General features: G+C 38.3%; 1 protein-coding gene across 4 annotated transcripts in view; it reads left to right on the top strand.

The window, feature by feature from the left end:
• The first annotated feature begins 374 nt into the window (after positions 1-374).
• The window catches only part of LIN9 (lin-9 DREAM MuvB core complex component), a 90,335-nt gene continuing 64,409 nt past the window's right edge, over positions 375-26,300 (top strand). For all 4 annotated transcript variants that reach the window (XM_060396056.1, XM_042257148.2, XM_042257149.2 and 1 more), the window contains exons 1-6: positions 375-705; positions 7,224-7,256; positions 8,691-8,785; positions 10,247-10,351; positions 20,223-20,356; positions 21,623-21,748. In XM_060396056.1, the coding sequence (XP_060252039.1) occupies positions 627-705; positions 7,224-7,256; positions 8,691-8,785; positions 10,247-10,351; positions 20,223-20,356; positions 21,623-21,748 (572 nt within the window). In that variant the 5' untranslated portion in view covers positions 375-626. The remainder of the gene's footprint in view (positions 706-7,223; positions 7,257-8,690; positions 8,786-10,246; positions 10,352-20,222; positions 20,357-21,622; positions 21,749-26,300) is intronic.

The raw sequence follows: 26,300 nt of genomic DNA, 5'->3' as shown, positions 1-26,300 counted from the left end.
AGCCCTCCTTCCCGGCCCTCCCTCCAGCTCTCCGGAGAAGGGAAGGAATGGAAACGTGGGAGAAACGTGGGCTTGGGGAGCCGTGAAAATTTTACGAGTAAAACCCCCTAGGGGAAGACGGCCAAGAACCTGGGGCCTCTCCCCGTGCCAGGCCCACAGGTGATGCCTGCCATCCCCACTCCTTAACCGGCCCGGGCCTCCTCCCCACCTTCCCTCCTTTTCCCCACTCGGAATAAACAGCCTGCAGTTCCCGCAGCTGCAGCGAGAGACGCGAAACGCGCGGCCGGGAGCGAGCCGCGGAGGAGGAGGGCCGCGCGGGCCGGGAGAGGGCCCGGGCAGGACATATTAGCTCGCGCCGCGCCCCCCCGCGCTCCGGCGCCGGGCCCGGGCAGGGGCGGCGCGAGATGGGCCTGTCCGCGCGGCCTCCCTCCCCCTCCCTCCGGCCCGGCCGGGGGCGGGGGTGGAGGGGCGAGACGCGGCCCCACTAGGGTGTATACCCTCCCCAGGCAGGAGCGGGCGGAGCCGGGCCCGCCTCAGCCGGCCGCGGCGGGAGCAACGCCGCGCTGCGCCGCGGGCAGCGAGCTCCGCATTCGAACCTCCCTCGCAAAGACAGTCTCCGCCCCACAATGCACCGCGGCGGGCAGCCTTTGAAAAAGCGGCGCGGCTCGTTCAAGATGGCGGAGCTCGACCAGTTGCCTGATGAGAGTGAGTAGCACCTCAAAGCACCCCCACTCTTCCCGCCTGCCGCTTGCCCCCGGGTTGCATCGGCCGGGACGGGCGGCCGTGCCCTCTGCCGAGCAAGTGAGCTGACTGCCAGCCCCGCCGCGGTCCCCTAGTCCTTCCACCTCGGTGTTGCCGCCGCGTCGCCGCCTTTGTTATGGTGTCTGTGTGTTGGTTTCTGGGGTGTGTGAGCGCCAGGGCCGGAAACCGAAAGCCCAGGGGTCCAGCCCGTGCGAGGCGGAGGCAGTGGCAGCTCCCCTGGCCCTGCTTGGGCCCCGGGCCGCGGTGGGGGAAGAGCGGCCCCCGGCCGCGGGGGCTGTCCTCGCCGCTTGCACCGTTCGCCTGGCGCGGAGAGACGCCTGACGGGGTTATGTAACTCGTTGTCCGGGGGCCGAGAAGGTCTCGGGCTGGGGAGAGGGTGGTCGCAGCCCTTCTTCTTGCCTGGGTCTCTGATCCTGTCCTGTCACAGTTTCTGCCGCTGCGGGCACTTCTGATCATCCCTGCCCTTCCTATCTTCCTCCGGTGTGTCCACCCCGAGAAGCGTTTCCGTGTCAAAGGGCTGGCCCCTTCCCCTGGGACCACAGGTGGCTGTGGACCTTTCCAGAGGTAATACAGACAGGGTCCACAAGGTTGAGGGAGCCCCCATCCGACTGACTTTCTTCTGTGCGTGTGTGTCTTAGGAATCCTGGGGGTACCTTTATGCGGGGATGTGACCATCACACCAGGCACGTACAGTACTCTTCCCTGATTCCCACCCTGTGCATTGCCTCCCTTAACCGTGTTTACTCATCTGATATTCACTTGTGTTTAGTAAGTAAAAGCACTAATTCGTAGTTTAAGCACATTAGAACTTAATTTTGTAGTTTACGATGTTGTATAAAGTATACAGGATAAAGGCAGATATTTTAGTTAATCACAGAAGAGACCTGATTCACACTCACTATCCAGTTTATGTATCCGTGTTATTTATGAGAGTTTTAGTATAAAGAAAACAAAAGTGATTTAACAATCACTGTTAAATCTGTCCGTGCAAGACCCTTAAATTGAGGGCTGAAAACAGCCAATTCTGTTTTCCTTGTGTAGTCATATCATCTTAATGTGTTATAAAGTTGAAAGTTCAAGTTGCCAGACCGGTAAAAAGTTGTATTAAGAGAGTTTGTGTTTCAGATTTGCTCTAGACCAGTGCTGAGTTCCAATGGAACTTTCTCAGCGATGGAGATTGTTCTGTTTTACAACATCCAGTAGGGTAACCACTAGCCGTATTGGCTCTTGGAACTCTTCAGAAATGGCTGCAGTGACTTTTAAATTTCATTTGATTTTTGTTAACTTAAGCCTAAATAATTACATATGGCTATTGACCACTGTATTGGACAAGGCACAACCATAGACCACCAATGAATATTATTATTTCTTGTATGGAGAATGCTTTTGTGATTTAGGATGCTCCTAAATAAAGGTAGGCCTACACAGTGCACTCATCATCTGGAAATCTTTGCTCTCTTTGTCATAATCTTTTATCACCTCTTAGAAGTCCCAGCCACTTGATAACTTTCATTTAGAATGACACACTAGGGTTCAAGTTCCAGCTACACTGTATACTGTAGTCATTTATATTACTTTGTAACATCTCTGGTACACTAGGGTGTGTGTGGCGTGCACCTTAGCTTGTCCAGTGTATGTCTTGTTTAGCTTGACCAGAGCTTGTTGAAAGCAGGGATTAATTTACCTGGTTTGTCACACAGTGCCACAAGTCAGGTGTGTGTGTGTGTGTGTGTGTGTGTGTGTGTATATACATATATATATATGCTTAATTTAAATGGAATTGAATGTAGGGTAAGAGGCATGGTTAATGACTGGAGCAGAAGTTATTTCAGTTTGATACTACAAGTAGCAATATGTTTCTCAGATTTGGTCAAGGGAGCTAGTTATAAGTTATCCAGTAGTCTGTATAACATTATCAGTGAAAAAGCTACCATTTATTTAGTCCTAATTATGCACCAGGTGCTGTGCAAAGCATATTGGATACATTTGCTCATTTAATCCTCATTCCAGTTCAGGTAAGTACTCTTAATGAGGTAGTTGAGGCTGTCTTCAGCCCAGAACTTTGCAGTGAGCCTCTGTGCTAAACAGCTCCTGCTCATTTCACACATCGTCTTAGAGGCCCCTCAGGCTTTATGGGTTCAAGATCTACCTCATCATCCTACCCCAGTACAGAGAGACTTTCCGTGGTTCTGGTTGAATGAATGGCTCCACTGCAATCAGCTAAAACCTAGACTGAAGTTACCTTGCTCACTCCCCATATTTAAGCTTTTACTAAATATTGTAACTTTTACCTTTTAAATATCTCTCAGTTTTCCCTACTTTTTTACCTTCATCCTCATCCAAGTTGTCACCATCTCTTCTGCATGATTCACTTCAGCCTTCCATTAATCCACCACCCTAACCCTCGCCCTCAGCCTACACACAGCCAGAGATCCTTTCGAAATATATGTATGTCATCCTATTGCTGAAAACTCGACTGACTACGAGACCCTTTGTGGTCTGGCCATTCCCCATCTCTCCAGCACTATTTTGAACTACTCTTCTCTCATTCTGTCCCTTTGAGCTAAACTGGACCTTTTTCAATCCATATAATCACTTGGCTTTCTTTTTTGTAGGGTCTTTGCACGTGCTATTCTGTCTACATGGAACGCTCTTCCTTCCCCTCACTTCCAGTTAACTTCTACTTTATCCGTTAGATCCCATTTTAGGCTTCTATCCTCCCTGACAAATAATGCATCTTCTTATTAAATGTTTTCATACCACTGTGTAATTTCTTAGTGGCAGCTGTCACAATTGCAGCTTTGCGTTTGCTACCTTTGGTTAGAAGCCCTACCAGAGAAGGTGCCATTTCTGTTTTTCTTCATGCTTGCAGTTTCATGCTTGACAGCTGGTTTCTTTCTCCACTCTTTTTTCATACCACCCTTCTCCTGCCAATGAGTCCCCAAGCATAATATTGCCCCCTACCCTTCCTTCATATTCTAAGTGATCTACCTCAGGGCTTTTTTACTTGCTGTTTCTACCACCCTGACTTGTTGCTTTGACCTCCTGTTCTCTCATCACTAGTCTTTTTCATGAGTTACCTTCTCAGAGAAGCCTTCCGTAACTACCATATGTAAAGTTAGTTACTCTCCACACTGCGATCCCCTGCTTATATCCTTTACAGCAGCTACCACCATTGTCATTGTCATTTTATGTTCTTGTTTATGGTATGCCTCCTTCTGCTACACTGTAAGCTTCCTGAGAACAGAGGCTAGTGCTATGCTATCTCTCAAGAAAGGAAGAAGCTTAAAGGTAGTAGGTCAGAATCTGCAAGATGCACTCCCTGCCTTCATGGAGCAGAAACGATATCCTTACAGCTCACATCTCTTCCTTTAGATCTCTGCTCAAATATTACCTTTCAGAGAAGCTAATCATGAGCACCTTTTATAGAAACAGTCTTCCCTCCACCAGCTCCCACCCATCTTGCTTTATTTTTTTTTTCCAGTGGTGCTTATCTTCCCTTGGTATGTGTGTATGTGTTTATTTCCCCTCTGTAGGATGTAAATTCCCAGGGGAGCATCAGGAGCATGGACTTTGTCTGTTTTGCATGCTGTCCGTGTCCCCAGTGCCTACAGCAGGGGCCAGGATGCAGTCATACTCTCTGAATGAGTGAATGGTTACTGCTTTTTCTCAGATGAACCCTGTTTTTCTTGGTAGCTACGTGGATATGTTTTGCTTCCCAGTTGTGTTGTATTGTTTGATCCTTCTTAGCAAGACCTTATGGCCCCTCTCCTCCACCTTTCCCTTTACAGCTTTACTGCCTTTGGTGGTTAAACTTCAGTTTGCCACGCAGAAGCTATTAAGGTGCCCTTTTAGCCATTCTCCACATCTAGGCAAGAGAATAGGTGGAAAGCAAGAGTGGCTTTGATATTGGTGGGTTGTCTGTTCTATAAGCCTCTCGAGTACTGCCTCGAAGAGAAGTGAGTTGAGGTTTAGGAGACCTGAGATGCATAAAAATGTTTCATAGGCAGAACCATGATACTTTATCTGTTACTTCGCATTGAAAGTCTGTTGTCCATTTGTATGAGTTGTAAATAAATCATTGCTCCTTCTGTCTGGTTTTTGTACTTAGTTCATGCTTTTCTATCTTCTACTTTATCCCCTGAGATATTTATTTATTTATTTATTTATTTTTGTGTTTTGTGTAATATCATAATGGACTGGCTCTTTTTAGATGTTCAGTTCAGTTCAGTCTCTCAGTCATGTCTGACTCTTTGCGACCCCATGAACCCAGCACACCAGGCCCCCCTGTCCATCACCAACTCCCAGAGCTTACTCAAACTCATGTCCATCGAGTTGGTGATGCCATCCAGCCATCGCAGTCGTCCCCTTCTCCTCTTGCCCCCAATCCCTCCCAGCATCAGGGTCTTTTCCAGTAAGTCAGCTCTTCGCATCAGGTGGCCAAAGTATTGGAGTTTCAGCTTCAGCTTCAGTCCTTCCAGTGAACACCTGGACTGATCTCCTTTAGGATGGACTGGTTGGATCTCCTTGCAGTCCAAGGGACTCTCAAGAGTCTTCTCCAGCACCACAGTTCAAAAGCATCAATTCTTCAGTACTCAGCTTTCTTCACAGTCCAACTCTCACATCCATACATGACCACCGGAAAAACCATAGCCTTGACTAGACGGACCTTCGTTGGCAAAGTAATGTCTCTGCTTTTGAATATGCTGTCTAGGTTGGTCATAACTTTCCTTCCAAGGAGTAAGCGTCTTTTAATTTCATGGCTGCAATCACCAACAGACATTTATAACAAACCACTTAGAAACCTGCCTTTTCTCAATATAAGTAAATGGCTAACCTTTCAAATAACATCACTACTGCCTGGTCTTACATTATATATTTTTTAAGCATAAATGATGTCATAGTAACAGATGAAAATTAGTTGGTTCTAAAATAAAATAAATTTTAAAATGAGGAATGACTATAGTAAAAGAAAAGGTGTTCTAAACACTTTTTTAAATTTAAAAAGGGAGATTTTGCTCACTAATAATTCTATGAATAATTTCTATTTTGGACCACAGAAAGGTTTTTCCCTCCCTGTTACTTTCTTTTATTGTGATATAATTAACGTATAACATTGTATTAGTTTTAAGTATGAGTATAATGATTTGATATTTGTATGTATTGCAGAACAGTTGCCACAGTAAGTTTAGTTAACACCCATCACCACGCAGATACAGTTTTTTTCTTGTGATGAAGACTTTTAAGATCTACTCTTTTAGCAATTTTCAGAAATATAATACAGTATTGTTAACTTTAGTTACCATGCTATATATTACATCCCCAGGACTTATTTATCTTATAACTGGAAGTGTGTACCTTTTGACCCCCTTCACCTATTTTGCCTATCCTCCACCCCTGCCTCTGACAACCACCAATTTGTTCTCTGTATCTGTCAGTTTGGTAGGTTTTTTTGTTTTTTTTTTTTTTTAATTAAAAAAATTTTATTACTCTTTTTTGGCCATGCAGGGTGGATTGCGGGATCTTAGTTCCCTGACCAGGGATTGAACCCTGGCCCTCAACAGTCAAAGTGCAGAGTTCTAACCACTAGACCGCCAGAGAAGTCCCTTTTTTATTTTTTCTAGGTGTCCCATATAAGTGAGAGAGATCATACTTTATCATTTTTCAAATGACTTGGTCTTCTTTGCAGTATACATATCCAACTCTGAGATTTTCAATTTAGTGCTCTCCCTCTCCCATAAAAGGTTCTTTGTCTATCAGTTTTCCTATAGCTCCTCACCCAAATATCCTGTATCCTTTATTTACACCAGAATCTTTAGTCCAGTGTTTCTCGTTATGGGCTTGAGAGTTACCTACAACAGAATCCCCTGAAGGCCTTTATTAATCCTTTAGTTTCTACGTGCAGGAGGAGCTTCCGGGTTATTCTGCTATATACTGTTTTAGTTAGTGAATCCCTCCAGCTTTACGCTAGTCCTTCTTGGCTTCTCTGAATGCCCTAGTCAGACTTGTATCTTTCAAGCGTACATACTCGCATTCATAGACTTCCATTCTAGACTGTTATGACAGTCCCTGGATCATTTCCATTTTCTCTTTTCTCTATTACCACTTTTGATCTTTGCCTCAATAAATGTCAGTTCCTTTTTTCTTTTCCTTCTCCAGAACCAGCACACTTTTGGTTGAGGATCAAAAATTGCTTCTGTCCTTACTCCTCCTCTTTCCTCTCTTTCTGTGTTTTTCTATCTTACAAAGTTCACCAGTTCTCATAGTTTCAAACAAAACTCCCAGATGTCTCCAGTTCTTCTATATGTTGTCTGAGTTCTGGTTAATAGCTTGAACTGTTTATTAGTTATTTCTAATTGCATGTTCAACTATGACTTCAACATTGCTAAAACTAAGTGGATCACCAAGTTCTTTTTCTCTCACTCTGATTATGAAGTAATACTGATTTGTTTTCATTGCAGGCTCTTCAGCAAAAGCACTTGTCAGTTTAAAAGGTAAGAATCAGAGCTTGATTCTTTAGATATGGCATAAACTAAGAATTTAATTCATTAAATTAATTTGGTTATAATATTGCCTTTTCTTTCTAAGTTATGATTCACTATAGCTTTTAAATACTGGTTTTCACTGATGATAACTAAATTCATATGGGAATTTGGCCCTTGGTTTTCTCCCTCTAGAATTATTGATTAAAGTACTTTATAACTAAACATTCTGAACAGTTCTTACTGGATTTAAATAATGTATTAACAACTGGGATAAGCTGTATTATGAGGGCTTCCCAGTGGTTGTTTATTTTTAAAGAATTTTGTGAGCTAAGTAATAATGCAACTCTCTTGAAATAAAACAGTGATAGTGTTATTTTGAGAAAAAGTTAGACTTGTTCCTTGGTCTTGCTGTTTCTTTGTATGAGTAGATTAGACCAGTCCTTTTAATATAATTTTGAAATTTTATCTCTTGAGCAAAGATTCTACTGGGTAAGTACATTTGGAACCAATCTAAATCTTCTCATAGGCTCATTAGTACTTTTAGTTTTTAAAGCTACCATGTTGTACCTTGGATGGGTGATGTACCAGATCAAGTCCTTCTGGCTTGAGAACACGTTATCTTCCAGGATTACCTTCATTTATTTGCCTAGAAGGATCAACCCTATCTGATCTCTTTTGTACTTATTAAAATATATGTCAGAAAAACGACTCCACTATTTTTTTCTCGAAACATTAAAGCCATGTCTCTTTTTAAATATATACAAGGAGCATAAAATTTTTATAGGAAAATTAGAAAATGCTATCAGGTAATTAAAAAGAAATAGAAATAACTATCCTGTGTATACTCATCTCAATTTTCTCTGTCTCTCTCTAAATAAACATACTTTTATAAAAATTAAACTCACCTTCTTTAATTTCAGTTTTCATGTTTAATATATTTAATCAGTTGATCAGATTTTTTTCTGGGTGAATACAACTCTGAAGACGTTTCACAGAATTAAGGGAAAAAAAATACCACATATGTCATTTCTGGATATCAAGGGTTTTACACGTTGAAGCAGAAAATGTTTAGAAATATGCTCTAAGTTCAAAGTTAAAACTTTTCTCATTTTTCCTTGCCTGCTTTCAGTCAGACTGTACTGAGACAGTTCTTGGCAAATTAGAATAGAGGAATTATTGAAAACCAAAATGAAATAACCCACACATGTTTTAATATGAAAATGTAATAGTTTCAAGTAGAATTGGCTTGTCAAATTATTTAGAAAGTTTGATGAGAAAATACAGAAGAGATTTTTTTCATTTGTAATCAACTAAAATTATGGGCATATATTTTTTCCATATTGGTAAATATTTCAGATATATTGCTGTTATTAAAGGGCCATATTTATAGTATAAGTCCTTTGAATTAAGTTAAATATCATAAATAATAATTATTTATTACAGAGGGAAGCTTATCTAACACATGGAATGAAAAGTACAGTTCTTTACAAAAAACACCTGTTTGGAAAGGCAGGAATACAGGCTCTGCTGTGGAAATGGTAAGGAATTAGTTTTTCTTACTCTTTAGAATATGATAGCTAAATTGTCTGTATTATTGTCCTGTACACATTCTTATAGCACTATAAAACTTTTTCTAAGGTTTTTTCCCAGTTCCAACCATTTGTTTCTTTAAATGTCATTGAATAGTATTTGGTCATATCTAGATAAATAATCTGTGATATCTGCTCATCATTAAGCATTTGTAAGTAATTCTTGCTTTAAATAGGTAAACTGAAAAAACTTAACAACCCCAAATCTTACTTTTAATAGATTTTTAATGATTTAGTAGATTTTTTAAAAATAAAAAAAAATGTGTGTGACTCCGGACCCTACACAAAGATTTCTAGGTAAGTGGTAAGATATTGGAATCTTGTGGAGGTCAAGGGTAAATGCATTTAAGTTGGGAAGTAGAGATGAGCACTAATTGGCATAACTAACAATTTTGGGGGCCTTTCTTCCCCTAGCCCCAGGACATTTTAGGGGTCAATCATGAAACACAGAGCTGGGTTAGACAGTAGCTGTCTCAGTAGCCTGGACAGTTGGCCATACTCTTATCAATCCTGTTACCATCATTTTCTTCTTCCTCTCTACCCGCGATCAAGGGAGGGAAGCAGGGTAGAGGGGACTCCCTGTTAGGGCTATGCGTTGTTAAGGCTCTCAGTGGGTTTAATTTCAAGGGTCCATACCTCTAGTGTCATTTCAGTTGGATGCTTCCCATATGTTGCTATCCCACTGCCCCTGCTTCACTTCAAAATAGGCAAGGAACTGTCTTGAATGATGAAAGAAGGATTTGAAAAGGGTGTGGGTGTTATTAGGATAGTATTTCTGGTGTTCTTCTCTATTAATAAAGGCTCTGAACCTAGGATGGACTGTAAGTTTTTTCATATTACAGATCCTTAAGTTTGTAATATATTTTGGATACTTAAAAGTTTTTAATTCATATACACTTATCAAGCATCTGTTATTATCTCTTCTTCTTATTAAATGGAAATTTGTCAACAATTTTTCATAGCAGATCTAGTATAATATTATATACCTTTAGATTTACTCTCTAAAGTGAGTAAATGTACTCTCAAAGTCTAGTAAATTTGTCCCAACCCAGTCCTACACGGGAGACACATCATGTGAAACACCCAATTGGTTGGTATTAATCCAAGCACCAACATAATGAGAACTGGAATTTCCGGAACTTAATTTTCAAGACTACCAGCATACTACATGAAGGCTTGGGTTCTAGTTTTAATTATCAGCTAGGTTTTTCATCTTTAAACAAATTGCATAAATATGTATATTTTACTTTATAAAATCTAAGATTATTTGTATGCTCTGTATTTTCCATTCTTCCTTCTTCAGTACTGATGATAATTCAGTTAGCTGTATTTTCCAAGTGTAGAATTGTGCTTTGGAACAAAAATGAGATATGTTTGGCCATTTCATTAAATAAAAAATTTGTATCATAGCCTTTCAGAAACTCAAAACGAAGTCGGCTCTTTTCTGATGAAGATGACAGACAAATAAATACAAGGTCACCTAAAAGAAACCAGAGGGTAGCAATGGTTCCACAGGTATGTGTGTGCTAAAATTTTGTTTCATTGAAAGGAAATGAGCAATCACTCAGCATGATAAAGTTTATATTTATCGTTCTATCACATTTTGAGTGACAAATTCTTTTCTTTAAATCATTACTTTGGCTCAGCTCTGTTTTAGTTACCTGAAAAGGGGCATTATTTTATTGATGAACTTTAAACCAGAGTAGAAAGCCAATCCTCAGTCTTACAAATGCACACTCTTCTGTTTTGGAGGGCAGGGGGCTCTGCCCCACAACATGCAGGATCTTAGTTCCCTGACCAAGGATGTAGCCTGTGCCTCCTGCAGTGGAAGTGCAGAATCCTAACCACTGGACCACCAGGGAAGTCCCATGTACACTCCTTTTAAGCATGGAGAGAGTAGACATTAAACGAATGAATTTGGCAAATTGGGATCAGCTTGGCATTTTGCATGGTATTCAGAGAGGAAAAATCATTTTACTTTATCACTAAGGGAAGTATGTTGAAAACTTTCTTTATCCAGAAGAGGAAAATGTATAGTGAAAAATCGTATTTCCTTTTTCATTTTTGACATCTTTTTTTAAAAAAAAGTCAAAGGAATGAATGAAAATTAGAAAAGGAAATATTAACTTAAAAATAAAGTAATTTTCTTCTATGAAACTTAAAATTTTTGATAAAGTTATTCCCTACCTTCATTTTTTTTCAAAAGCATTCTAAGATTTTCTAGTAGAATATATTATAGTAGAGGTAATTTTCTTAACCAAAGATTTGGCATCAAATAAATTAGAAGTATTACCAGTAATACGCCGTACCAAAAAAATCCAAAGAGCTTTTACATACCTTTATGGTCATTTCAAATATTAAAATATATTATTATCTATAAAATGAACAAAAATTATGAATTTTTTTTAACATCAAGGACAAGTGTGCATAAGCATCTAAATTTCAACTTAAAAATTTGAACCAATTTAAACTAATACACAACATGCATAGCTTGGCTCAGTAGATGTTGGTACAGGTTGAATGAATGTAAGAATAGTCAACAACTTTTCAGGAACTATTATTTTGGGGAAGAAATATGTTTCTTTATCATCTAGAGAATTCCATATAAACAGCAGGGGCAATAATCAGTGGCCTTGGGAATAAAATAATGTGGTTTAACTTCTTTTCCACCCTGCCATCTAGTTCTTATTAGTATTATTATGGACATTGCTGTGGTTTTTAACCTTTGTAATACATCAGAATTCCTCCTGCTTTTTACCTTGTTAAGAGTTTACTGCTGCTGCTAAGTCACTTCAGCCGTGTCCAACTCTGTGTGACCCCGTAGACGGCAGCCTATCAGGCTCCCCTGTTCCTGGGATTCTCCAGGCAAGAAGAGTTTATTTTTTATCAAAATTATGCACTATGTATAGTTTTGAAATAAAATGCTTATAACAACAACAAAAAAGAATAGTCAACAACTATTTTTGTATTGACTTTGTTTTTTATTTATTTAAAAAAATTTTTGGCCACACCATGTGGCATGTGGGATCTTAGTTCTCCGACCAGGGATTAAATCCACACCCCTGCGTTGGAAGTTCAGTCTTAACCAGTGTAATCTTGGGTGGCCTCAGCCTGCAGCATCTTGAAGTGAGGCTTTGGTTTCCCAGCCAGAGATTGAGGCTGGGTAGCACTGGTGAGAGCACTGAATACTGACCACTAGACCAGTGGTCAGTGACAAGGGCCCTGGCCATTCAGCTTCGCAGAAAAAGGATTCCAACAAAGACGGGAAATAGTGAAACGAGTATTTATTAGGAGGATAAAAAAGTACAGTGGACAGACACATGGCCAGACTCAGAGAGAGAGAGTCATCCCCTCACAGCAGTTTGAATCACTTATCGGCTTTTCTTCCTGTCTTCCTTTGGCCAATCATTTTGATTTGCCTGGTTCAGAGTCCATATTTGGCATATTTCAGCATTTGCCCGAGTGTGTGCACTTATCTCTTAACCAAGATGGATTCTACCAAAGACACATTTGGGTAGAGTATCAGTTAGTACCACTCTGCTTTGACCTCCAAGGAGCCTTTCTGCACATACGTGGTCAGGAAGATCTCCTGACTTCAAGAATGAGAAATATGTGGTCTGGGCAGGGTCCATTTCTCCTCTCTTAATTGTTCTGCTGTTCTTATCTTGGAGTTTCAGTCCACAGGGAATGAATCTCCTCTATCGCTTTACCCTGGGCGGAAGTCCCATCTACCTCCTGCCTCAACTGGACTGCCAGGGAAGTCCCCTGTGTTGACCTTGGAAGAGCAGTATTATTATGATAATTTGGATGCCTTAATTCTATTTAGATTTTTTAAAAATTTCCAAACATAGGGAGTTAAATTTTGGTGGTGCAAAGGTTAAAGCGTCTGCCTGCAATATGAGAGAACTGGGTTCGATCCCTGGGTCGGGAAGATCCCCTGGAGAAGGAAATGGCAACCCACTCCAGTATTCTTGCCTGGAGAATCCCATGGACGGAGGAGCTTGGTGGGCTACAGTCCATGGGTCGCAAAGAGTCGGACACGACTGAGTGACTTCACTTCACTTCACTTCAATCTCTTCAGCTATTTATTAGGAAAAATTTCAAACAGAGAGAGAACTCTGATCTTTGTGACTTGTGAAATCATCCTCCCCCAAGTCTATCCAAAGCCCTCCTCCCCAGGCACATTTCATTCCTTCTGGGACTGTTTACAAAGACCTTTCAACTTCTGAGCAATACAGAACAAATATAACATAGGACAGATATGATATGAGACTTATTCAAATATGTGAAAAAATTTTATATCCTCTGAGCTTTCTCTTCTTTAGTCTTACATGCCTAGTTCATTCAGTCTTCATTTATATATGTCTTATTTTCTTACCCCCCTAGTCACAGCCTCTAATCTGTTGTGTTCTTTTTGTTTAAAGAGTACCCCTCAGAGCTGAAAAATTACTAAAATCCAAATTTACTGAGTCCTTAGTATGTTCCAGATCCTGTTCTAAGCACTTCGTATGTAATACTTTGATTTAATCTTTAAATTCCTCATGAGTTAGGTTACTTATTTCACATTTTTCAGATGAGAAAGCAGACACAGAGAAGTTATCTTGTTTAAGATCATAAAGCTGGGAAGTGAAAGCTGATACTGAGTGGCAGACAGCCTGTCTTCAGAGCCTTTCTTTTTTTTGTTGTGTCTTTATTGAGATGTAATTAAGAAAGCAGACAATTCAGTATGCTTTAAATACATGCATAGACGTGTGCAACAGTTACCACAGCCAATTTTAAGACATTTTCATCATCTCAAAAAAAGAAAAAGCAGTAGTAGTCACTCTCCATTTTCCGTTTATTGAATAAACCCTTAGAAGTGTAATTGCTGCAACGGTATTTATACTTAAACTTTGGAAGATACTACCGAATAATCTATTTATAACAGTTGTAATAACTTATATTTCCACTAACAAATTGACTGTATTTCTTCATACTCAACAGAGGAATCTTCAATACAGTTTTATGTCCAATGAGCCACCAATAACTCAATAGAAATAAGAATAGCACTCTTTCTGATAGTAATATTTTATAATAATTTGGTTATTATTTATGCTAAATGATAATTTTTTTTTACATTAAAAAGTCAACTTTCTAAGTACCATGTGGTATCCTGAATTGGATTCTGGGCCAGAAAAAGGACGTTAGTGGAAGAACTGAAAAAATCCAAATAAAGTCTGTGGTTTAATCATATTATACCAGTGTTAATTTCTTAGTTTTGACAAACCATGGTTGTATAAGATGTTAACACTAGGGAAAGCTGGATGAAGGGCATATGGGAACTCTGTACTGTCTTTGCAACTTTTCTATAAATCTAGTCTTTCCAAAGTAAAGTTTTATATTTAAAAATAAAAAGTTAATTTTAACCTTCATCTACCCTTCAGATCTGCTTCCGTCTTCCATTTGTAACCAACCAATTTTAGACCTCTTTAATACTTCTAAACCTTTCTGTATGTATTCATAGAAAATATATAGTATTGTTTTGTGTATATAGTTTAAAAATTACATTTATAGTAGTATTTTCATGATATTGTATCAGTCATCGTTCTGTAATTTACCTTTTCACTCAAAAGTCCGTTTTTTTGTTTGTTTTTATTTTGTCTTGTGGCTTGTAGAGATCTTAGTTCCCTGACCAGGGATTGAAGGTAGGCCCCCTGCAGTGGAATCAAAAGTTTGTTTTTGAGATCTGGCCATGCTGACTGATTTAGACAGGCTTCAGTGTTTCATTTCTTTTTGCTATTTTCTAGTATTCAACCTTATACCATAATTTATTTATAAGTTCTCTATTTATGGGCATTCAAGTGGTTTCTGAATTTTCACTGTTGCACACAGTGCTGTGGTGAACATCCCAAGCATGTTTTTATAAATTTGCAAGTGTTTTCTAGGACAGATGCCTAAAAAGTGGATTTACTGGATCACAGGATATGCACATTTAAAGTTTTTAAAGTAGTGCCCGATTATTCTCCAAAGAAATTGTACTGGCTTATACTTTCAGCCAATAATATATCACAGTACCTATTTCATCTAATGCTTGTCAACCCAGTATATAACCAAACAGCTAGATTTTTGCTATTCTCCTAACAGCATCTCATTTGTTTTAGTTGGTATGTCATCTATGAGTGATGGTGAGATACTTTTCATATACATTTATAAACTTTCTTTCCTTTGTTCTAAACTTTCTCCTATTTTTTTAATTAAAATTTATTTATTTACTTTTTTTTTGTCTGTGTTGGGTCTTTGTTGCTGCACACTGGCTTTCTCTAGTTGCAGCAAGCAAGGCCTACTCTTTGTTGTAGTTTGCGGGCTTCTCATTGCAGTGGCTTCTGCTGTTGCAGAACTCAGGCTCTAGAGTGTGGACTCAGTAGCTGTAGCTCATGGGCTTAGTTGCTCCACAACATTTGGAATCTTCCTGGACCAGGGATCAAATCTGTGTCCCCTGCATTGGCAGGTGGATTCTTATCCACTGTAACAGCAGGGAAGTCCTTCTCCCATTTTTAAAAATTAAATTGTTGGTCATTTCTGATTAATTTGTAAGAACTTTGTATATATTAAGAATATTAGTCCTTTGGCTATTTATATTATAATTTTTTTCAGAGTTTGTATAATAGTTTGTCTTTTGCTTTGTTTATATTTTTTACCAACGAGGACTGAAAAAAATCCTATAGGTCAAATATACCTGTTTCCTTTTAATGAGTTTTTAATTATATGATCAAAAAAACCTTCCCTAGTCTAAAATTTATAGTTTTAGAATTCCCTATTTCTTATTTCATTTAAAAAAAAAAAGTTTAAATTTTCAACTGTCAAATTTATTTTGGAGTAAGGGATGAGGTAAGACTGCAACCAGATTTTTTTTCCAGAAGACTGTTTAGTTGTCCTGGTAACATTTACTGAATAATACATCTTTTTTACATTGGTTTATAATGCTACTGCATGACAAGCTAAATTCTGTATATATTTGGGTTTATTTCTAGACTTCCTATCTCTTTATATCTAGTATATCTCTCTATGTGCTAGTATCAGATTATTTTAATGTGACTTTATATTGTGTTTTAGCCTCTGATATAACATTACTTATTTTATTTTAAGATTTTCCTGAGTATTCTTTCACATTTATTTTTCCTTATGAACTTTAGAATCAACTTGACTAGGAAAAAGAGTCTGTTGGGATTTTCATTGATATTGCAATAATATTATAAATTAATTTGGGGAATATGACATGTAACATTGGGACTACCCATCCAAGAACTGGTTGTAGTTCCACTTATTCAAGCTTTTTTTGCCCCTTTTTTGTTGTCGTTTAGTTGCTAGGTCATGTTCAACTCCATGTACCGCAGCATATGGCTTCCTTGTCCTTCACTATCTCCCAGAGTTTGCTCAAACTCATGTCCATTGAATCAGTGATGCCATCCAACCATCTCATCCTCTGTTGCCCCTTTTACCTCTTCCTGCCTTCAGTCTTTCCCAGCATCAGGGTATTTTCCAAGGAGTCAGTTTTTCACATCAGGTGGCCAGAGTATTGGAGTTTCAGCTTTAGCATCAGTCCTTTCAATGAATATTCAGTACTGATTTCCTTTCAGATTGACTGGTTTGATCTCCTTGCAGTCCAAGGGATTTTCAAGAGTCTCCTCCAACATCACAGTTCAAAAGCATCAATTTTTCAGCGCTCAGCTCTTTATAGTCCAACTCTTACATGACTACTGGAAAAACCATAGTTTTGCCTAGACAGACCTTTGTTGGCAAAGTAACATCTCTGCTTTTTAATACACTGTTTAGGTTGGTCATAGCTTTTCTTCCAAGGAGCAAGCGTCTTTTAACTTGATGGCTGCAGTCACCATCCACAGTGATTTTGGAGCTTTAGAAAATAAAATCTGCCACTGTTTCCATTTTTTCCCTATCTGTTTGCCATGAAATGATGGAACTGGATGCCATGATCTTAGTTTTTTGAATATTTGGTTTTTAAACCAACTTTTTCCACTCTCCTCTTTCATCTTCATCAAGAGGCTCTTTAGTTCCTCTTCGCCTTCTGCCATTAGGTTGGTGTCATCTGCCAATAGGTTGTTGATATTTCTCCTGGCAATCATGATTCCAGACTTTAAATTTCTTTTCCATGTCAATCTTGCACATTTCTTAAGTGTATTCCTAGGTGTTTAATACTTTGTTCTCACCATTTTTGCTGTAATAAACAATATATTTCTTGTTTTATTGTCTAATCTGTTTTCATTTATATAGAGAGAAGATAATATCTTTTAAAAATAGAGAATTTTGGATAACAGCTTTGTTATCTCCTGCTTTATTCAATTCTTATAGTTGATTTTTTTGAGTTTTCTGGGGAGGTCATGTCACCTGCAAATTTACAGTTTTATTCCTTTTCTTCAATTGGCTAATTCCACCATCAAATCAGTGTCAAAAATAGTATAATTAACATCTTTATCGTATTCCTTCCTTTAATGAGAAATGTTCACAATTTTAACGTTGAATATGATTCTGACTTTTGGATTGGTTTGGGGAGAAATGTGTTATTTATTTTTGGCTGTGCTAGATCTCCCTTGATGCCTGGGCTTTTCTTCAGTTGTGGAGAGCAGAGGCTACTCTCTAGTTGCCGGGCATAAGCTTCTCATTGCGGTAGCTTTTGTTGTGGAGCATGGGCTCTAGGGTGCATGAATATCAGTAATTGTGGCACGTGAGCTCAGTAGTTGCGATTCCTGGGCTCTGGAGCACAGGCTCAATAGTTGTGGCACGTGGGTTTATTTGCTCTGTGGCATGTGGGATCTTCCCAGATCAGGAATCGAACTCATGTGTCCTGAATTGGAAGGTGGATTCTTTACCACTAAGCCACCAGGGAAGCCCGAGAAATGTGTTTTGAAAGTTAAGAAAGTGTTCATCTATTTTTATTTTCTTGGTCAGTATAACTAAAGGCTTATTAATTTTTGTTGATTTTTTTTTGATTGTATTGAATTTTCTTCTATTGGTTTTGTTTTTTATTTCTATTATTTTTACTCTGATATTTATTATTTTCTTCCTCTACTTGCTTTGAGTTTTCTTTGTTCTTTTTTTTTTTTTCTAATTTCTTAAGGTAGAAGGATAAGTCATATTTGAAATTTTTCTTTTATTCTAGTACAAGCATTTACCCAATGAATTAAATTTTTCTTTCAGGTACTGCTTTAGCTGTATCACTTAACTTTTGGCATATTGTGTTTTCTTCAGTCATTTTGTCTATTTTTATTCCATTAAGATTTTTTTTAGTAGATACTGGATTTTATCAAGTGTTTTAGCATCAGTGGAAGTGATCATATGATTTTCATTATTTCATTTATTAATAATGGCATATTACACTAATAGTTTTCTAATACTGGCCCTTTCTTATATTCTTGACATGAATTTCACTTGGTTGTGTTGTATTTTTTTGATGTTCTGATGATGTTTTTTAAGCTTTTTTAAAAATGAAATATAATTGATATATTACCTTTAGGTATACAATATGATAATTTCACTGTTTGTGTATATTGTGAAATGATCATCATAGTAAGTCTAGTTAACATCCATCCCATAGTTACAATTTTTTTCTTGTGATGAGAACTTTAAAAATTTATTCTTTTAGCAACTTTCAGATATATGGTATGATATAGTCACCATGTTGTACATTACATACCCATAACGTACTTATTTTATTACTGGAAGTTTGTATCCTTTGACCATTTTTTATCCATTTCATCTGTCCCCCTACCCTCTCTGGCAACCACTAGTCTGTTCTCTGTTGAGTTGGGTTTTTTGAGGGGAGAGGAGTGATTTTTTTTTAAGTTTCACATATAAGTAAAAGTATATGGTGTTTATCTTTCTCTGACTTATTTCACTTAGCATGATGTCCTCAAGGCCTATCCACATTGTCACAAATGGCAAAATTTCCTTTTTAATGACTGACTGATATTCCATCTGCATATATACCACATTTTCTTTATTTGTTCATTTGTCAGTGTGTGCAGCAGTTGTTTCCATGCCTTGGCTATTGTAAATAATTCTCCAGTGAACTTGGGGGTACATGTATCTTTTGGAGATAGTGAGTTCATTTCCTTTGGATAAACACCCAGAATTAAAATTGCTGGATTATGTGGTACATCTATTTTTAATTTTCTGAGCAACCTCCATACTGTTTTGCCTTCTGGCCACACCAATTTACATTTCCACCAGCAGTTTACCCAGGGTTCTCTTTTTTCATATGCTCTCCAACACTTGTTATTTCTTGCGTTTTTGATAATAGTGATTCTTACAGATGTGAGGTAATATTCTTCCTGTGGCATTTCCTTGATAGTGATGTTGGGCACCTTTTCATGTACCTTTTTGCCATTTGTGTTTTGTCTTTGGAAAAATGTCTATTCAACTCCTCTGCCCATTGTTAAATCAGATCGTCTTTTTGTCGTGGAGTTGTATGAGTTCCTTATATATTTTGGGTATTAACCTCTTGTCACATATGATTTGGAAATATTTTCTCCCATTCTGTAGCCTGCCTTTTCATCTTGTTTATTGTTTCTTTTGTGGTGCAGGAGCTTTTTAGTTTGATGTAGTCCTACTTGTTGATTGTTGCTTCTGTTGTCTTTGCTTTTGGTGTCATCTCCAAAAAAATTATCACCAAGACCAATGTCAAGATTTTCCCTTATATTTTCTTCTAGAAATTTTATAGTTTCAGGCCTTATATTTACATTTAAGGCTTTAATCTGTTTGAGTTTATTTTTGTGATGTAAGACAGGTAGCCAGTTTTATTCTTTTCCTTGTGAAAACCATTCCCAACACCGTTTATCAAAGAGACCATCTTTTTCTATTTCTGTGAAAAACGCCATTGAAATTTTAATAGAGATTGCATTGAATCTGTAGATTGCTTTGGGTATTATGGACATTTTAACAGTATTCTTCCAATCCATGAATATAAAACATCTTTGCCAGCATTTTAAAAATTCATGTAAATTAGTGATATTTTCTGCATGTTCTTTCTCTTAATCTCGCTCACAATTGTATCAGAGTCCTTACTGGTCTTTTCTAGGTCAAGAACTGCAGAAATAGTTTCCTAAGTATCTTCTTCCTACATACCTAAATTAAAATTGTACTGTAGAGCAAACATGGTTGGGGTCAAATATTTCACCCTCCTTGTCAAAATTTGTTTTGAAACTGGAGGCTTTAACTTTGTAAGAAATAATCAGAATGTGTATTTGTTAAATAATAAATTTATTTTGTATATTGTTGAATCTTTTTGAGTACTTAACCATAATCTTTACCTTTTTACAAATGTAGTCAATATTATGGATGTTCACATTTACTTAATGGGACTGTAATTAATCTCTTTTTTTTAATTGTATAGAAATTTACAGCAACAATGTCAACACCAGATAAGAAGGCCTCACAGAAGATTGGTTTTCGATTACGTAACTTACTCAAGCTTCCCAAAGCACATAAATGGTGCATATATGAGTGGTTCTACTCAAATATAGATAAGTAAGTATCATGGCTCATATCATGAATATCGTTTGAATCAGAAGTGTAAGGTTTTCACATGTTAAAAGCCTCAACTTTTTCTGGAGGTCTATTTTGATTCTGTTTTTTCCTGAATTTCTTTTCCTATTCCTCATTCTTGTTTGACCTGTTTCTGTTTTTCATGCTTTTCTTGCTTCCTCTCTTTTGGGGAAGAAGTTGTTGTAAGTTTTTGTGAAAAATCAAAATGACAGTATAATTTCTATATTATAATTTACAAAGACTATGCAGTGGAGATACCCTGAAAAGAAAGCACCATTATTTTGCAGTGAATGGGACTTGTTTTATAAATCTTTAGCTTTTAAATGCTAGTACAGTAGTAGAGAAACAGTTATGAATGGTAAAAGTGATTCAGGAAGATTTTTAAGAGTCTTTCTATTTAGGGGATGATATTCATGCACTTTTTCGTTATATGTGAAGTGTTTAAGTAGAACATAGTAAGAGATTTGGGTGAAATGCAATTATTCAACAACAGAATTCGTTGAGGAAAGATTCTGATTTCTCATCCACTGCAATCTATTCTTATCTAACCCATGCTTGTCAGTGGTACTTGTTTTGCTGACTACTTATCTTTATTTCCTTTCTCTGTTATTACCAGTTGCCTACTCTGAACCTTGTTAATCTCATGAACATTCATATTTAAGCCCAAGACATTCATGTGTCATTACTAAGACTGATTCCTCATTTCTCAAACTCATCAAAAAAATTGTCTTATTTTTGTCCACAAATTTTTTCATTATCTTAATTAAGAGAGCTCTCAGGGTGTCCTAGTATAATCTGTGTTCTGCATTTCCTAAGAACTAATCTAACTCTTTAGAGTCCCCTAGTTTCCTAAAACTAATTTACTATCAAAGCAAACTCCTTGGTGATGGTATTTATTATCTTTGGGACAAAGATACTTTGTAGTTTACATTCTTTATCCTCACCAGATACAACAATAGTGCTAAAATAGCTTCCCAAAGGATAGGAGATTTAATGAAAATCAGTGTATCCTAGAATCTCAAGCACAGATAGTACCTCTTGAGTAACTTTTACACATTATTTGTTTTATAAATGTAAATGATTTAATTTAATTTTAACACTTGGAATTTGTGCCCATTTTGTATATATTTTGGGTAGAAGTGAAAGTTTGGTGTCTTGGGATTGATTGATGCTCAAAATTGGAATGCATACTTTGCATTTTATGTCTCAAGCTGTATATTAACTTAAAATACCATTTCTCTTTTACAGACCGCTTTTTGAAGGTGACAATGACTTCTGTGTGTGTCTAAAGGAATCTTTTCCTAATTTGAAAACGAGAAAATTAACAAGAGTGGAATGGGGAAAAATCAGGAGGCTTATGGGGAAACCACGGAGGTAAAAATAATGTTTTTGTTTAAAAGACTAGTACCAAAACATAACTTTCCAGAGTAGTTATATGTTAAATATATTCTATTGACCAGTGTTAATGTAGATGCTTTTTATACTTAAGCAAGTTGTAATTAAATACACCATTTCATTTTTCTTCAGATCACAACCCTTGAACATAATTTTTTTATATTAGCTGTGCCCCACTAAGAGAAACCCAAGTAAGATGGTAGGTACTGAGAGAGGGCATCAGAGGGCAGACAGACTGAAATCACAATCACAGAAACCTGGCCAATCTGATCACATGGGCCACAGCCTTGTCTAACTCAATGAAACTAAGCCATGCCGTGTGGGGCCACCCAAGACAGACGGGTCATGGGGGAGAGGTCTGACAGAACGTGGTCCACTGGAGAAGGGAATGGCAAACCACTTCAGTATTCTTGCCTTGAGAACCCCATGTTCTGAATAGTATGAAAAGGCAAAAAGATAGGACACTAAAAGATGAACTTCCCAGGTCGGTAGGTACCCAATATGCTACTGGAGATCAGTGGAGAAATAACTGCAGAAAGAATGAAGGGATGCTGCTGCTGCTAAGTCGCTTCAGCCGTGTCCGACTCTGTGGAACCCTATAGACGGCAGCCCACCAGGCTCCCCCGTCCTTGGGATTCTCCAGGCAAGAACACTGGAGTGGGTTGCCGTTTCCTTCTCCAGTGCATGAAAGTGAAAAGTGAAAGTGAAGTCGCTCATTCGTGTCCGACTCTTTGCGACCCCATAGACTACAGCCTACCAGGCTCTTCTGTCCATGGGATTTTCCAGGTAAGAGTACTGGATTGGGTTGCCATTGCCTTCTCTGAATGAAGGGATGGAGCCAAAGCAAAAACAACACCCAGTTGTGGATGCGACTGGTGATAGAAGCAAGGTCTGACGCTGTAAAGAGCAAAATTGCATAGGAACCTGGAATGTTAGGTCCATGAATCAAGGCAGATTGGAAGTGGTCAAACAGGAGATGGCGAGAGTGAACGTCGACATTCTAGGAATCAGCAAACTAAAATGGACTGGAATGGGTGAATTTAACTCAGATGACCATTATATCTATTACTGCAGGCAGGAATCCCTTAGAAGAAATGGAGTAGCCATCATAGTCAATGAAAGAGTCTGAAATGCAGTACTTGGATGCAATCTCAAAAATGACAGAATGATCTCTGTTCGTTTCCAAGGCAAACCATTCAGTATCATGGTAATCCAAATCTATGTCCCAACCAGTAACACTAAAGAAGCTGAAGTTGAACGGTTCTGTGAAGACCTACAAGACCTTTTAGAACGAACACTCAAAAAGATGTCCTTTTCATTATAAGGGATTGGAATGCAAAAGTAGGAAGTCAAGAAACACCTGGAATAACAGGCAAATTTGGCCTTGGAGTACAGAATGAAGCAGGGCAAAGACTAATAGAGTTTTGCCAAGAGAATGCACTGGTCATAGCAAACACCCTCTTCCAACAACACAAGAGAAGACTTTACACATGGACATCACCAGAAGGTCAACACCGAAGGCAGATTAATTATATTCTTTGCAGCCAAAGATGGAGAAACTATATACAGTCAGCAAAAACAAGACCAGGAGCTGACTGCACCTCAGATCATGAACTCCTATTGCAAAATTCAGACTTAAATTAAAGAAAGTGGGGAAAACCAGTAGACCATTCAGGTATGACCTAAATCAAATCCCTTATGATTATACAGTGGAAGTGAGAAATAGATTTAAGGGACTAGATCTGATAGACAGAGTGCCTGATGAACTATGGACTGAGGTTCGTGACATTGTACAGGAGACAGGGATCAAAACCATCCCCCAAGAAAAAATGCAGAAAAGCAAAATGGCTGTCTGGGGAGGCCTTACAAATAGCTGTGAAAAGAAGAGAAGCGAAAAGCAAAGGAGAAAAGGAAAGATACACCCATTTGAATGCAGAGTTCCAAAGAATAGCAAGGAGAGATAAGAAAACCTTCAGTGATCAGTGCAGAGAAATAGAGGAAAACAACAGAATGGGAAAGACTAGAGATCTCTTCAAGAAAATCAGAGATACCAAGGGAGCATTTCATACAAAGATGGGCACAATAAATGACAGAAATGGTATGGATGTAACAGAAGCAGAAGATATTAAGAAGAGGTGGCAAGAACACACAGAAGAAATGTACAAAAAAGATCTTGATGACCCAGATAATCACAATGGCGTGATCACTCACCTAGATCCAGACATCCTGGAATGTGAAGTCGAGTGGGCCTTAGAAAGCATCACTATGAACAAAGCTAGTGGAGGTGATGGAATTCCAGTTGAGCTATTGCAAATCCTGAAAGATGATGCTATGAAAGTGCTGCACTCAATATGCCAGCAAATTTGGAAAACTCAGCAGTGGCCACAGGACTGGAAAAGGTCAGTTTTCATTCCAATCCCAAAGAAAGGCAATGCCAAAGAATGCTCAAACTACCACAGTTACACTCATCTCACACGCTAGCAAAGTAATGCTCAAAATTCTCCAAGCCAGGCTTCAGCAATACGTGAACCGCGAACTCCCTGATGTTCAAGCTGGTTTTAGAAAAGGCAGAGGAACCAGAGATCAAATTGCCAACATCCGCTGGATCATGGAAAAAGCAAGAGCGTTCCAGAAAAACATCTATTTCTGCTTTATTGACTATGCCAAAGCCTTTGACTGTGTGGATCACAATCAACTGTGGAAAATTCTGAAAGAGATGGGAATACCAGACCACCTGAAACCTGTATGCAGGTCAAGAAGCAACAGTTAGAAGTGGACATGGAACAACAGACTGGTTCCAAATAGGAAAAGGAGTACGTCAAGGCTGTATATTGTCACCCTGCTTATTTAACTTATATGCAGAGTACATCATGAGAAATGCTGGACTGGAAGAAGCACAAGCTGGAATCAAGATTGTAGGGAGAAATATCAGTAACCTCAGAAACGCAGATGACACCACCCTTATGGCAGAAAGTGAAGAACGAAAGAGCCTCTTGATGAAAGTGAAAGAGGAGAGTGAAAAAGTTGGCTTAAAGCTCAACATTCAGAAAATGAAGATCATGGCATCTGGTCCCATCACTTCATGGCAAATAGATGGGGAAACAGTGGAAAAAGTGGCTACCTTTATTTTTCTGGGCTCCCAAATCACTGCAGATGGTGATTACAGCTGTGAAATTAAAAGATGCTTACTCCTTGGAAGGAAAGTTATGACCAACCTAGACAGCATATTAAAAAGTAGAGTTGTTACTTTGCCAAGAAAGGTCCATCTAGTCAAACCTATGGTTTTTCCAGTAGTCATGTATGGATGTGAGAGTTGAACTATAAAGAAAGCTGAGTGCCGAAGAATTGATGCTTTTGAACTGTGGTGTTGGAGAAGACTCTTGAGAGTCCCTTGGACTGCAAGAAGATCCACCCAGTCCATCCTAAAGGAGATCAGTCCTGGGTGGTCGTTGGAAGGACTGATGTTGAAGCTGAAACTAATACTTTGGCTACCTGATGCAAAGGGCTGACTCGTTTGAAAAGACCCTGATGCTGGGAAAGATTGAAGGCAGGAGAAGGGGACGACAGAGGATGAGATGATTGGATGGCATCATCAACACAATGGACATGGGTTTGGGTTAACTCTGGGAGTTGGTGAGGGACAGGGAGGCCTGGCGTGCTGTGGTTCATGGGGTTGCAAGGAGTCGGACAAAGCTGAGCAACTGAACTGAAACTGATGCCCCACTATGTTCCAGAAAATATTTAAGGATGCCCTCATAAGCATTTAATGAAGTTGTGAGATTATACATACATTATTATTACCTTTTTTAAAACTCTTATTACTTCAAGATAATAAGTGATCCACTTATTATCCTTTCCACAAATGCATGTTTTACTTTATATAAAAATGAATCATTTCTCTAATAATGAGTGATGTTGAGCATCTTTTCATGTGTTTGTTAGCCATCCGTATGTCTTCTTTGGAGAAATGTCTATTTAGTTCTTTGGCCCATTTTTTGATTGGGTCGTTTATTTTTCTGTTGAGCTGCAGAAGTTGCTTGTATATTTTTGAGATGAGTTGTTTGTCAGTTGCTTCATTTGCTATTTTCTCCCATTGAGAAGGCTGTCTTTTCACCTTGCTTATATTTTCCTTTGTTGTGCGAAGCTTTAATTTTAATTAGATCCCATTTGATTTATGTCTGAGAGTGTTTTGCCTACGTTCTCCTCTAGGAGTTTTATAGTTTCTGATCTTACATTTAGATCTTTAATCCATTTTGAGTTTATTTTTGTGCGTTAGAAAGTGATCTAGTTTCATTCTTTTACAAGTGTCAAAAGATAAGGTGTCCATAGGTGTGTGGATTTATCTCTGGGCTTTCTATTTTGTTCCATTGATCTATATGTCTGTCTTTGTGCCAGTACCATACTGTCTTGATGACTGTGTCAGGCAAGTTGATTCCTCCAGTTCCATTCTTCTCAAGATTGCTTTGGCTATTCGAGGTTTTTGTATTTCCATACAAATCTTGAAATTATTTGTTCTAGTTCTGTGAAAAAT

This window comes from Ovis aries, chromosome 12 (assembly GCF_016772045.2).
Source record: "Ovis aries strain OAR_USU_Benz2616 breed Rambouillet chromosome 12, ARS-UI_Ramb_v3.0, whole genome shotgun sequence".
In the NCBI taxonomy this organism is placed as follows: domain Eukaryota; kingdom Metazoa; phylum Chordata; class Mammalia; order Artiodactyla; family Bovidae; genus Ovis; species Ovis aries.
The sequence above is the reverse complement of the archived record's forward strand: the minus strand, read 5'-3'. Positions and strand labels throughout refer to the sequence as shown.